General features: G+C 35.7%; 2 protein-coding genes across 4 annotated transcripts in view; both read left to right on the top strand.

Moving 5' to 3' along the window:
- The window catches only part of atcayb (ATCAY kinesin light chain interacting caytaxin b), a 31,006-nt gene extending 29,735 nt beyond the window's left edge, over nucleotides 1–1,271 (top strand). The window contains exons 13-14 of one of the 2 annotated variants that reach the window (XR_014607176.1): nucleotides 1–146; nucleotides 249–1,271. The exon at nucleotides 1–146 is cut by the window's left edge and continues 1,583 nt beyond it. The gene's annotated coding sequence lies outside the window, so the exon portion shown is untranslated. The other variant, XM_084120424.1, reaches the window with a different exon arrangement.
- A 2,788-nt stretch (nucleotides 1,272–4,059) lies between these two features.
- nmrk2 (nicotinamide riboside kinase 2) lies at nucleotides 4,060–8,903 on the top strand. 2 transcript variants are annotated; one of them, XM_084120776.1, is made up of 8 exons: nucleotides 4,062–4,221; nucleotides 4,298–4,388; nucleotides 5,164–5,212; nucleotides 6,359–6,530; nucleotides 6,613–6,684; nucleotides 6,764–6,870; nucleotides 7,314–7,399; nucleotides 7,481–8,903. In XM_084120776.1, the coding sequence occupies exons 1-7, from the start codon at nucleotides 4,196–4,198 to the stop codon at nucleotides 7,397–7,399; spliced, it is 603 nt and encodes a 200-aa protein (XP_083976902.1). In that variant the 5' UTR covers nucleotides 4,062–4,195; the 3' UTR covers nucleotides 7,481–8,903. The 2 variants fall into 2 exon arrangements, with proteins under 2 accessions (XP_083976903.1, XP_083976902.1); XM_084120777.1 differs by lacking the exon at nucleotides 5,164–5,212 and having other exon boundaries at nucleotides 4,060–4,221; nucleotides 7,481–8,902.
- Nucleotides 8,904–15,302: the final 6,399 nt, after the last annotated feature.

The following is a 15,302-nucleotide window of genomic DNA, read 5'->3' as shown; positions in this document are numbered from 1 at the left end:
CACAGATGAAGTGTTTGGCATGAGCGGTGATATAGTGAGTAATACTGTACATGTACATAGACTTTGTCATCCGGCTCAGTGCGCTTCCACGAGAGGCGGAGCTTGTTATGACATCACGAGAGGCGGAGCTTATGACATCACAAGAGGCGGAGCTTGTTATGAAATCACGAGAGGCGGGGCTCGTTATGCCATCACGAGAGGTGGAGCTTATGACATCACGAGAGGTGGAGCTTATGACATCACAAGAGGCGGGGCTCATTATGCCATCACGAGAGGTGGAGCTTATGACATCACGAGAGGCGGGACTCGTTATGCCATCACGAGAGGCGGAGCTCGTTATGACATCACGAGAGGCGGGTGTTCGTTATGACATCACGAGAGGCGGAGCTTGTTATGACATCATGAGAGGCGGAGCTTATGACATCTGAAGCTTGTTATGACATCACGAGAGACGGAGCTCGTTATGACATCACGAGAGGCGTAGCTTGTTATGACATCACGAGAGGCGGAGCATGTTATGACATCACGAGAGGTGGAGCTTGTTATGACGTCACGAGAGGCGGTGCTTATGACATCATGAAACTTGTTATGACATCACAAGAGGCGGAGCTTATGACATCATGAAGCTTGATATGACCTCACGAGAGGCGGAGCTTGTTATCCCTCCCTTCATAATGCCTTATGGGTACTTATGGGTTAGATATCAGATACTGAGTTCTTATAATAATGACACTTTACAATAAGGCTCCATTTGTTAACATGAATCAACAATGAATGAACAATCCTTCTAAAGCATTTATTAATCAGTTAATGTTAATTTCAACATCTGCTCATACATTATCAAAATCAAAACTTGTATCTGTGTTAATATTACTTAATGCACTTGAGCTGACATGAACTAACTGTGAATGTCAAAGATTAATAAATAAAATAATTGCACTTTTAATGTTAACTAAACTAATGGGACCTTCATTGTAAAGTGTTATCTAATGTTTTCTGCTCAACACACAGGGACTAATTTCACGATGAAAAATGCAAGAAATGTTAGTTAGTTAATGTAGTGTCATTGATTGACCAATCAGCATGCAGGACTGGACCTGTCCGTTTTCTACGTGCTCATAATGCATTTTGATGGGATAATTTCATCCACATTATTGTATAATGTACATGATCAGACTGTTTAACAGTGTACTGTGTGTAAATCATTTGTATAGGATGTCCAATAAGTTGCTAACATTGATGATGTGATGACTAATAAAAGGTAAATATAACTGTCAAGTCTTGTATTTTCCAGTTTCCGGTTGCATTACTCTCGGGCCAGATATAGACAGACGAGCAGGATTTGGTGTTTAATTCAATAACGCGACACTGTTGTATCGGACACTCGCTCTATTCTGAATGTTCATGGGTCAGGAATGAGGTGAGTGACTCATAATAACACATCTGATATCTGAATGTCAGAAACACAACAAATGCAACCGGAGCCCATGCTGGAAAAACTAAACTTTGACCTAGTAAACAAAGTCTTTTGGCTTTTCCTGTTCATCTCTATTTAAAGTTAAAGCATTTAGCTAAAACACTAAGGTGCCATTAGTTAACATTAGTTAATGCATTAACTAACAATGAGCAATACATTTGTTACAATATTTATTAATCTATGCTAATGCTAGTTAATAAAAATACAGCTGTTCATTGTTAGTTCATGTTAGCTCAAGGTTACACTTTATTTTAAGGTGACGTAGTTACACTTTACTACATGTACTTACTATAGTATTAACAGTAAATTATGCATAATTACAAGTAACTAAACCAAACCCTAACCTTAACTAAGTACTTTAAGTACATGTAGTTAATTAATAACATTTTCAGTACTTTTTTAAATAAGTACAATGTAACTACTTCACCTTAACATAAAGTGTAAACCAAGGTCCATTAAAAAATATGAACAGATTTTGATTTTAATATCAGTAAATGTTGAAAGATTTAATAAATGCTTTTAAATATTTTTCATTTAGAAGTATAACCCAAATTTCCATATTTAATAGTAGAAAACTATATAAAAACAAGACTTTATTATAAAAAAATATTTATTTCTTAGCTTTCAAAATATATTAATTATATATATATATATATATATATATATATATATATATATATTAAAAAGAAAAATGTAAGTCATTATAACCTGTTAAATATGACAGGTTATAAAGACTTTGAAAGTCTAATTAAATAAGAGTAAAAAGCATGATTTTTTTGCATTGGAAATATAATTAAAGTATTTAGTTTCACTAGTACTTAAAAAAATTACTGAAGTATAGTATTTTTTTGATTTATAGGTATATATTAAAATATATACCTACTTAAAATCTTTATACCGCTGTGTGATTATTCTCAGTACACATCGTACACTTTCACGTGTTTATTTTCTGACATAAAAGGAAACTTGTGTGACTCGTGTAATTTACTGAATCATAAAACCAAAGGTTCAAAGTGTTTTATATTTGTTTTTTATATTACTGACATCATGGGAGTTTTACGGTGGTAAAAACTGAAGCTCAGCTCCTCAATGTCAGATGACTGAGTTATAAATGACAGAAAGATAAAAGATTATACAGTATGATAGAATATTAACAATGACTGTTGCAATAGTCATAAAAAGAAGTGAAATGTTAGTCTCAACACACGTGGACTCTAAACATGAATTAGTTATTAAGATCAAGACAATGAATAATGACAGTTTTGGTTCCAAACCAAATGTCTTTCTTTTTGTATATGCATTATATTTGACTATAAGATGTCTTAATATTGTGCATTTTGATGCTGTTTAGGTCAGGTTAGGAACAGAGCTCTTGCCATTGGGTATCTGCTATTAAAACTGATGGTCTGGTATTTATGTTTGTTGCGTCAGAAGAATTTGTACCGTGATGAATGGTCACACATCATGCCAAATATAGCGTTACTGAGAGCTTTCACCTCACGCCGGGAGAAAAGTTCCCTTACGCTGTGCCAAGAAGACACGTCCAGTAATTGGAAACATTTAATCAGGATGGTCAAGTATCAGCAGAGCTCTAATACCACGTGCCTGTCTTGTCTTTATTTGACATTTTGCTCTGTGATCTGATCTCAGAAATTATGTGAGACGATGAGCACAAAGACAAAAGTACATATTATTATATTATTATACATATTATATTATTGTATTATACATTATATTGAAGACATGCATACTAGAATGTGTTCTTTATTTTAGTGGTAGTCTGTTTAATAATAGCAATTTGACTGCATTAATTATGGGATTTAATAATCAGTTAACTTACATTAACAGTGTGCATTCATTTTTTGACCCAAAATCCACAATTCATAAGCCTATAGATGGAAAACCTTGTGTTTTTGTCAGTTTTCCACTACTGTACCATGGTTACTATAGGCTACCATAGTAAAAACTATAATATAATATATATTATACATATATAAAACTGTGGTTATACAAATGGTTATCAATCCGCCAAAAAAAAAACGTTTACTATACTTTTACTATAATAAAACAATGGTTTACTTGTGAAGTAACAAGTTAAATCAATGTAAACACTGTTTTTGTTATTATTGTGATTAAAAATCCTCCATTGTAACCACAAGTAATGGGTTAATGTCAAAGTAACAAGTGAACCGACTTAAACCGATGATAAATCACTGTAAAATCGCTAGTCTTTATTATTAGAATTGTCAGTAAATGGTTCGTTGTGTAAATTAATTCCTTTACCTGCGTGTATTCGCGTCATTAACCTCGATAGTGTTGGTCATGTGTTAAACACAAACTGTGTTAGTTGGCATGATTTCGTGGTATATTTCCACTCTTTAATTGCCCCTCGTGGCCGCGCAGCGCGCGACCTGCTGACGAAGAGCGACAGGTGCGCCAATGGAACGGTGCCAGTATGCAAATTAGCCAGACGTCTCAATCGCTGATTGGTTCCCAGAGAGCGGCCTGATTGGCCAGCTACCCGCGTCTCCGTGACGCAAAGCCCAGCCGCCTATATTATGAGGGCGAAAGCCTAGTCCATCAATGAAATAGTAAAGAGAGGGAGATTCTGGGAGAGAGAGAAGAAGGAGATAGATAGAAAGCATTCCCGACCGAATTAAAGGAAGCGATTCCTTTGCTAGTGTCCTACTGCGAAGACCAAGATCAACAAAGATCAGAATGAAGTTTATTATTGGAATTGGGGGGTGAGTATAACCCACAAGAGCGTTATATTGAACATCTATTGTATGATCTCATCGTTTAATAATGTGTCTATTACAGTGTGACCAATGGAGGCAAGACAACTTTGACGGGAAGACTCATAAAGAACTTACCAAACTGTTGTGTGGTGCATCAAGATGATTTTTTCAAGGTATGGATAGATTCCATGACACTTTGTTAAATTACACTTGTCATATACTGTGGCCCCTAGAAATATTTGGACATTTATGCAATATATTTAAGAGTGCATGCATGTTATTGCATTGTCACCATATAATCTAATGCAATTAATTTCATGTAGGCTAAGTGTCCAAATACTTAATATTTATTGTGTAGTATCTAGACTATAGAATATAGAGCAAGGGACGGATAAGGTAAAGTCATGTAGGACTTAATCATATACTGTATTTATGGATCCTTTGTCCGTATTGTTGGTTCCATGTGGTTCATGAACCCTATGCTGGTGTTCTCCTGGACAGCCAACCTCAAAGGCAACAAATGAATGCCGTTTGTGGTGCCTAACATGCTGTAGAGTCTCACAGGCATTCATTTGCAGCATTAAACCCCACTAATATGATTCTCTTGCTCATGCATTTATCATTCCAATGCATGTAAGAGGATCTGGCAAGCCTTCATCACACTAGCGCCCATATCGTTATCTTTTATAACACCTCTTAAGTGCATCACACACACATTCCTAACTGTCATTGGAGGCTCTTCTACACTAGAATCGCAACATGCTTATAAAGATAATTCAATACAACGAATGCACATTTAGTGCATTGCAACCAAATTATGTTAATTCTGCCCCCTCACGCAATTCAAATTGAAGACTAGCCTGAGTGCTTGGCGTCACATGTCCAGGTGGGACCAGCACTGCCTGAGCCATCTACACCTTTTTGTTTTATTGGTCACTGTTATTGCAGCCCCAAGATCAAATAGAGTTCGGGGAGGACGGCTTTAAACAATGGGATGGTAAGAGTGGCTTTCGCTGTGGGAAGAGAAACAGTAATGTATTCCCACCTTTCCATAAACATTCTGATGTTTGCTTTTCTGTAACATAAACCTAAAACCCAGCAAAAATATTTTTTTCTTACATTGCACGTCAAAAGTTTGGACACACCTGAAAACTTAAGTTTTGTCGGCGGATATAAACTGTGCTTGTGAGTTTAAAAACAAAATTTGGAGCAGACACACTCTTAAAAATGAAGGTTCCAAAAGATTACGTCTTAAGTTCTTAACGGAACCATTTTGTTACTTAGAATAAAAGAACAATTTTCCACTCTAAAGAACCTTTCGTGTTTTGAAAAGGTTCCGTATATGTTAAAGATTATTTAATGCAACAATTAATGCCAATAAAGAGCCTTAATTTTTAAGAGTGTAGTGAAGGAAATAATTATGCATGTTCCTCCTCCTTCACTAAGAGCCAGATTTACTAAACAGAGCAAATTAGCTTGAGAGTGCAATCCCATAAAAGTGCAGATGGGAGAGGAAACTTCTGCATGTGATCTACTGATGATTAAAGATACAGACACATCCGGATATTTTCCATAATGACCAACACAATTAGCGTCTGGATTAAGACATGCTTTTTTGGGCGGTAAATAATGGTGCAAACACCAGTAAATTGACGAGCACAAACCTTAGTAAATCTCCTTGCATGATCATTTAAATATTCTCCTTTCATTAATTTCTCATATGAAAGGGAAACTCCTACAAATGCATATGCAATAATATCAGCCACAAAAATAACCCTGTCCTCGTCTTTCTAGCGCTGATTCTTCACTGCGTGTCTTTAGTAAATCCTGACAGTAGCTTTTAGTAAATCTGGCCCTAAAGTTATAAAAGCATCCCAGGATGAACGTCATGAATGTCCAAAATAATCAGAACTGGAATCTAGACAAAGTAGAAGCTTGTGTCTCTTTCTAAGTGTGTCCAAACCTTAGACTGCTAGTGTAAATTTGACTCACAGTGTTATGATATTAATTATTAACATCCCTAAAAAAAGGAGAAAGGACAAAAAATATTTAAAGAAGAGAAAACATTTTTAATGCATTGCTTTAATGTTTCCGATATCCTAGCATGTGAGACACGTCTTGTGTTTTCTGTCTCCCTGTGCAGTGATGACGGCCATGGACATGGATGCGATGGTGAGCACGGTTAAAGGGTGGATGGAGAACCCGGTGAAGTTCGCCCGCTCTCATGGCGTGAGCGTTTCCGCCACCGACGACTCGGACCCGGAGCGCGAGATCCACATACTCATCGTAGAGGGATTTATTCTCTATAACTACAAGTAGGTGTTTCTGACTCAAGCCTTATTGACACATAAAGACGTGACCGTAAGGTTGATGGATTCCTCTTGTTTCCACCTCCAGGCCTTTGCTCGACGTCTACAACAAGAGCTACTACGTCACCATTCCATATGAGGAGTGCAAAAGGAGAAGGAGGTGATTTATTTATGATGTTTGCAGATGTTTGGGGGAAAAAAACTCTTTTTTTTTTCTAACAAATCCTCTTCCCTATCAGTACAAGAACTTACACCGTTCCTGATCCTCCTGGCCTGTTTGATGGCCACGTGTGGCCCATGTACTTGAAACACAGGACAGAGATGGAAAACAACAGCTTAGATATCAGTAAGTCTTACTGGATTCACACTGCCCAGTCTTGTTTCCAGTCCAAATATCGAAACATTCTTATATCAAGAAGCATTTATTAGAGAAGTAAAATGACTAGAAATTAGAAAAAAAATCTAATTATGTGAGTTTTTGCTTAAAACAAGCAAAATTATCTGCCAACGGGTTAAAAAAACCCAATGTGAATGAAAAACAAGAAAAATAATCTTAATTCATATTTTTCTCACCCCATTGGCAGATTTGAAGCAAAAACTCGCTTAATTTTTATTTATTTTTCCCAGAAAACAAGATATAATTTCTTATGTCATTTGACTTCTCTAGTAAATGCTTCTTGATATAAGAATTTTTAGATATCTGGACTGGAAACAAGACAAAAATACTAAGTAAGAGTGATGAAACAACAACAGTAATCTGTAACTCACGTGGACTATTTGCATCTGCAGATTATCTGGATGGGATGAAATCTAAAGAGGAGCTCTATAACCAAGTTTATGAAGACATTCAGAACTCACTGCTGAATGCATTATAGGTAAGAATCTCCATCCTTTTATATACATGCCTCATTATAAAGATGTTTTTCTCATCAGCTGTTTCTTCTTTCTCTTTGCAGCATCTCAGGAATGAAGATGTGTGTGTATAGAACTGTAAATAGCATAGATATGGCTTCTGCCACTAGATGACTTTTGTAAATAACAAAACTGATTTTAAAACTGATGGCAAGAGCCTGTTATTATATATTGCTGTACTTATGTTTTATTAAAAACATGCATTGCTCTCTGGGCTGTCCAGAGATGAACGGTGTATGCGAGAATGAATGTGTTTTCATTTTTCTGTAACTGAATTTTTCTGTAAACCACCTTGAAAATCTTTACAGTGCAAAATATGAGGAAATATTTATTTCAATCATTAAAAACAAAATGTTGAAATAAAAAAATACAATGAATACACAATACATTTCATGATTTATTCATTTAATTTTGTTCAGTATAGATTTAATATTGTGTCATTCTTCATTTTACACCTTATTTATGCATACATGTCATATTTTTATTTATTGATTGCAAAATGTTTGATGATATATTATAATTTATTTAGTTTTATCCAAATGTCATGTCATATTTTATTAGCTTCTTTGTTTGTTTATGCTAATATGCAGTGTTGGGTGTAATGCATGACTGAGTAAATAATTACTGTAATTGAATTACTTTTACTTCTGATGTAATTGCATTAAATACTGTATAGACTACAGAACAATTCAAAAACAGTGGATTTAACATCAAAATTTTAAGTTTACTGTTAAAATGTATGTTGTTAATGTAACCTCCCTTTAAATACTTTAGTCAGTTCAATAATAATTGATGCAATTTTATATTATTTATTTGAAAAAATGTAAAGAGCATTTTCATGTCTATCCTTGTATTGTTAAACTGGACGATGTTGATTTAGAAAGTAATTAATGCAATACTTTTTAGAGAGAGTAATTAGTACAGTAATCTAATTACACTGTTGAATATGTATTTAGTAGCTAGTAAGTAATTACTTTTATTAGAGTAACTTACCCAACACTGCTAATATGTCAGTGTATTTTTAATTTGTTGTTTGCAACATTTTATTATTTATTTGATAATTTCATGATATGCTTATTTAATTGCCTCAGTGTCTATTACATCAGGTAAATTATTTTACACAGTTTTCCAGCAATGTTGGCCTGGTTTTATGTTTATTCAAACATTTGTTAAAAGTAAATGCCAAAGCAAACACATAACAGACACTCAAACACAAGGTTATTTCAGTCATGTCTAGTTTGCCACACTGTCAATGCTAATTTTATTGAAGTATTTTCAGTGCACATAAACCATCAGGGACATTCCCTTCCTTGTTTTATGAGGATCAAGTATTTAGACGGGCGATATGATATGTGATCATACATTATACAATAAATAGTAAAGCAGAATGTCAACAAACAAGAATTCACACTGATGACTGCGTTGATGAATGTTTATATGTGAATAAAAGCCTGAATTCTGTTCATGATATACAGCGATCGACTCTCTTCAGAAAATTTGGACTGAACCACTCAATTCATATGGAATAGTTTTATCTCTTTATGAACTTTTTAAAGCGTCAAAGTGGTAGTTGCTTAGACTGTCAATGGAGGGACAGAAAACTCAGATTTCCTCAAACTTATCATAATTTGTGTTCTGAAGATGAATGAAAGTCTTACGGGTTTGAAACGACATGAGGGAGAGTAATTAATGAGTGAATTTTCATTTTTGGGTGAACTGTCCCTTTAAGATTTTTGTTTACTCAATGGGACACACTTAACTAGTGTTTGATTGTGGTGCGTCATTTTCAAACATTTTACAAACTACATATAATTTCTGCAGTCTCTACTCCAATAAAATGTGCAACACTTTACGTTTTACAAACAAATATATGTAACATCTAATCAATTAAACTTACACTGGAAAGTTTTCCTAGAAATCAAGGCACATGAGTTCCTGGAGGTGGAGAATGATGGGATACGCTTTGCTTATCAGAGATAGTGTGGATTTAGTGTGTGTTAAGTGTACTGTGTGCTTTGACATTATTCAGACCTGGGACAGTCTTGCACACTTACTTAAAGGTACAATATGTAAGAATTTTGTAATAAAATATCCAAAAATCACTCGCACAGTGTGATATATTTCCTGCAGTTGTGTACTTACAATATCCCAAAAGCTCCCAAAGATTTTTAATTTCAGAGAAATTCCAGTTTTAAATAATGGCTCATCCATGTTCACTTGTCGCCTGTCAATGACGTAATATCCGCGTTATCCCTGGTTTCCGCTCGTACTGCCATAGTAACCATGGCGACAGACGTGGACAACTGCGTTACGTCTATCGGCGCGCTCACGCTGGTGTTTCATTCAAACATTATGGACCATGGCAAGCAGACTTTGGGACAAAAGGAGAACTAAAACGAGGATCAATATCAGCGTGGCGTTTTCGAGATGCCGAGAGCTAGCGTCCGCGGCTAACTTCGGCTTGACGAGCTCTTGCATGAGCTTTATTAGACAGGTGAGCAAATGTACATAAAACTAATCAATGTTATATAGCTCAACATGATGAAATGTTAGAATATGATCAGAATGTTATTCTAATGTTGATCTAGCTCACTGCTAGTGTCACACAGATAAACTAACACATAGAATGACATTATAACTTTCAACACACTCAAATTCAGTTTTGTGTGATAGTGTAGAGCAAGTGAAACGGCGCTGCGTTACCTCACAAGTTTCATTCGTCTAATAAACTGCCCTGTGTGAGTATTAATTCAGCACTTGCCGGTACGTTAGGTCAGTAGAATGAAATGTCCTCATTCCTTTATATCCGCTGGACTCGCGTGTGGCGCTGATATCGGTCTCTCATTAGCACTCGCGCCGCTTCATTCCACAGTCATGTTAAAAACATAAATGTATTCACTCATCCATAAACATTAGATCCATCAGCATGACGAGAAGTTCAGTAATTCCGCTTATCAACCTACGCCTTTGTTATTGTAAGAGGTTAGCGACCCCTAGCGGCAAAAAACAAACAAACATATTGTAGCTTTAATAGAATGTAATTTTTGAGCGTTATTTATTTAAAATAAGTACCTACTCAAGAGATTTGTACATAATAACATGTGATTTCGTATGTGATTTCGGATCTAGATAAAGCCTGCGCTGTCAATAAATATAAGGAATTGGCGGTATCGGCCAAAATGTTCATATCATAAATTTTCTGAAATTTTATAAATGTTCATATATGTATATAATAATATTCTTTATTGTTGGTTGTGATTCTCATTAGATTATATATATACACTGAACAAAATTATAAACGCAGTAAAACTGCACATTTTACAGTGGCCGTTTATTGTGGCCAGCCTAAGGCACACCTGTGCAATAATCAAGCTGTCTAATCCGCATCTTGATATGCCACACCTGTGAGGAGGATGGATTATCTCAGCAAAGGAGAAGTGCTCACTAACACAGATTTAGACACATTTGTGAACAATATTTGAGAGAAATAGATCTTTTGTGTACATAGAAAAAGTCTTTGAGTTCAGCTCATGAAAAATGGGGGCAAAATCAAAAGTGTTGCATTTATCATTTTGTTCAGTGTATAAAGTTAATGCACCAGATCATTTGCTCTTGGGTGAATTGGATGAGAAATGTTTGACTTTTAAATGCAAATATGTTGTCTTAGCAAATCTGAGACGACGTTGAGATGTTTTCTGAAGATAACTGAGATTAGGGTCTTTTAGAGTCTCTGTTTGCTGTGCGTTCAGTCCTGCGTGTTGCAGCTCGTGGTTACATGTGTTACTGTTATATTTAGGCCGCATGCCTTCAGTGTCAGGAGAGAAGGAGAACTGTGAGATGTAAATAGAAATGCATGCCCTGTTCTTGAACCGGTTCGGCCCCTCGACCCCGTGAACCACGAGGTGAGAACGACTCAACGTCACGATCATGAACACCTCAAACAGTAGGCTAGCAGATGCAGATACATTTTTTAAATGCAAAGAAGTCGAGACTTGATATTCTTATGCTTTTCTCTCACAGACTTGTCAAATACTCTTTGAGGCCAATGAATCATAAAACTGTGATGGACAGTCAAACCAAAATGTATTCAGACACCTTCAACATTTCTCTCATTATCACAGTTTATTCACTATAGTTTAGGAAATGGTAATAAAATATGACAAGAACTCAGTTGATATTTGACTGGTTTTGTCCATCCTTCTGTTAAACTGTCTCACACATGAATTATGTTGAATATCTGTCAGCTGTTAAGTTTAACTACACAATTAGATAATACCAGTTTAGCTCAACCAATCAGCAAGCAATGCTTCATTGTGTTCAGTCTGTGTGTAAAAAGAGCATTAGCAATTAAAGAAAAAACACTTCAGCAAAACATGATCAGCTCAAAGTGTCTGGATAATTTTTGGTCCCAAATTTTCAGTGTCCTGCACACACTAATTTTTGGTTTGCCTGCATGTGTGTGACTGCGCGAGGGACTTTTCTGTCACACACACCCTCATGTCTGAGATAGTTGAGGAGCCGTCAGCAGCTGTAAATGTGTGAGGGACGTTTCACTCATATGTCAGACTCATATTTTGTGTTTGTCAGAGGTTTATTAATAGAGCCTGACACTTTCGAACAATGAAAATGTAATTATAATTTCCTATTATTTTATGTTGAGGTTTTTTTTATTGGATTATTGTGAGTAACTGGCATTTGCACTCTTGTTCAGAGTTTATTTAAAGATTCAGTGGAAATAATAATAATTTCTGCAATATTTAACAAGAAAAAGATCATCTCCAAGTTCACAGTCATGACATAATCACGATGAAAACACTGATATTCCTTGCATACTGATGCAGCTCTTCCGAATCGCTGATACAATGTGACTGACTTTATCATGTGACTGTTTCTTTATGATCTAAGCACTATTATTATTTACAGCACGGAGGTTAAAGAAAGCATGAATGCTCAGTTTGCTAAGATCAATCATGAAATCACTGCCTGAAAATATGATTTTTCAGGCAGTGAGTTCAGCTCATGAAAAATGAGCTGAAGATCAAACAGAAACAGTCACATGATAAAGTCAGTCACATTGTATCAGTGATTCGGAAGAGCTGCATCAGTATGCAAGGAATATCAGTGTTTTCATCGTGATTATGTCATGACTGTGAAGAGATGAACTTTTTGTAGATTTGTCCATATGGTGACAAAAAGGACACTGGTATATTTATAATTATCTTAAATCTAAACCTCTAACTGTACTGGAGTTATGTAACGTGTGTGTGTGTGTGTGTGTGTGTGTGTGTGTGTGTGTGTGTGTGTGTGTGTGTGTGTGTGTATAAATATTATTTACAGCATCTTGATACGGTTTGTTATTTTTATATTTTTGTTTATGCAAATAACAATGAAATAATGTAAATACATTAATTAAAATAGATACTTTATAGAACTCATGGAAATTTGTATTGTTATGCGGTATACCTTTACATACCGGTACATTTCTGTAATGAGAGTGGCAAATGTTGTATTTTTATATTATCATAAAAAATAATTATAAATCATATTCTCTTGTTGTGTATGCTATTGTTATCCTGGATTATTAGAAGTTACTAGCATTTGCAAGATATCAGAGCCTATGTCAGAGTTTACAGAAATCTTATATAGGCTATTATTAATTATTATTTTTAATTATCTGTCTAAATGTCTAAAATTCTAGTTAAGTCAACTTCAACTTTATGTATTATAATTAATAGGCAGATGTTTAATACTTTATAATGAAAGATCAGAAGGAGTGTTTTTTCATTCTTTAAAATGAGCTGTTGATACTGCTAATATGTGCTAATTAAAATGACATGTTACATTTTGGACACTAGATGGTGTTTGTGCTGGTTTCTTCTAATCAGGCTGTTTAATCAAAGACCAAACCCTGCTTCACCAGTTTAACTAGCAAGACCAGCTTAATCAATCAGAATCGCCATGCTGGTTTACCAACAGGACAAGCAGCAGGTCAGTGGATATTAACCAGTCTGAACCTGTTGGCTATTCACACTGGGTTTTTTTTTTTCTTTCCAGCAGACACAGAACATATAATCTTTTTCTGTCTGGCCTGCAGTTTATTTTTAGATAGGCTTCTCAGGTTAATGGCAGAACACGTGACCACAGACATATGCATCTCCATAACGCGTGACGCAACGACACATTCACACATCCCATGTTCAGTATGGGAATATGCACACTGACCAATTTGGGGCGTGAAATCGAAGGACATTACAGCCTTCAGGAGACAAGTGTCAGCGGGAATGTCGCTCATATGCGAGCTTTTGGGAACACGAGAGCGCAATGACACGTGGATCATATCGCAACATCATAAAACACGATATCAACAAAGTTAAATCAGTAACTATCTTTTTATGACTAGTACAAGCTTTAAAAAGAATGAATGCTTTATTATTAAAATAGTATCAAAGGGTAGGCTTATTTCCTCTTTTTTTGGGACAGTTATGGCTATTACTCTTAAAGTGTAGTTAAATTCTATTTAAATTCTCATACACGATTAAAATGAATCTCGAAGACAGTTTGTGTATATTTAGGCTATCCATCTAAATTACATTTCGTACAAATCTAGTGTTAGTTGATCATTTTCTCAGCGCGTTTGAGCGCAATAATCCTGGTGCGCATTTGGAGACGCGCGCTTTACGCACACAGTTAACACTACAGAATGAGACAAATAAACATTTTGTTAATTGAATTATAGATCAGTATTGATAAATAGATATCCATTCTGGCGATCCGCGTCCACTTTTGTCCCAAACAAGTCATATATTCCATGATCCGCAAGCCCAAGAGCTGATGGAAAGCTCTTGAACGGCAAAAATGCATTTTTCTCACCTGTTTCCAGAAGTTAATTAAAGGTGACCTTCAGCCCTTATTTTAGGCACTATCATTTAGATGGGAATTCCTTGAAGAATAATGTTTCTGTACGTGGCATCAGATATATTCCTTTTGGGGAATCTTGTGCTCAAACCATTAAAGACCATCTTCGTAAAATCACACAAAGATGAGTGCAGCTCTGGAAACCTAGATTTACGAATGAAATAATTTCAAAAGCGTAGCAGCATTAGTTTGATGTCGGGAGGAAACACGGGGAAGATTTTATTCAACAAACCCAAACAGTGAAACAACCAGGATCGCCAAAGACACTGAGATTTTATTTGCTATTCGCTCGCTTACATACAATGTCCAAACCTGGTGGAAAGCAACGCTTCTGCTTGTGATTTGTTTTACACATTTTGCACTTTTAGACACACAAGTAAAGACTCAATGTAATGTTTGATACTTACTGTAGTCTAAACTGTATCTAGTAGCCTATCTTCTGCTGAGGGGAGTGTGAGTGTCTGTCGCTGCTGTGGGTCGCGCGCTCTTATGGAGGTTGTCTCGGGGGTGTTTCCACATCTCATCTCATCTATTTCTGGTTGTAGTGTCGCGTTACTCTCAGCAGCTCTTGCCATGTTTGGCTTTATTAGTCCTCGCTGTGATTCCCGCGACTGAGTGACACATACGAATGTCACTCCTACACTGTAAAAAAATTCGGTAAATTTAGGATAAAAAAAAAAAATTGCTAGAAGTTGCTAGAAATCTACCGTAAAAAATATATACGGTAGCAACATTTTAGGTTTTACAGACTAACTTAAATTTACAGTAAAAAAAAAAAACGTATTACATTATCTGATGTTAATTTACCGATCTATTGAAGTACTAATATCTGTTTTGTACCGTTAAAATACACTTGACAAGTGACAACCCCCAATCACAGTGGTGATGAGAGTCACGTGATGTATCACAGCTCATCACGAGCAGCTTTTCCACAGGAAAGTTAATAGTTTA

Source organism: Abramis brama (assembly GCF_963993115.1).
Source record: "Abramis brama genome assembly, chromosome: 7".
NCBI classification, from domain to species: Eukaryota; Metazoa; Chordata; class Actinopteri; order Cypriniformes; family Leuciscidae; genus Abramis; species Abramis brama.
Note: the sequence above shows the minus strand (reverse complement) of the source record. Positions and strands in the feature narration are given on the sequence as shown.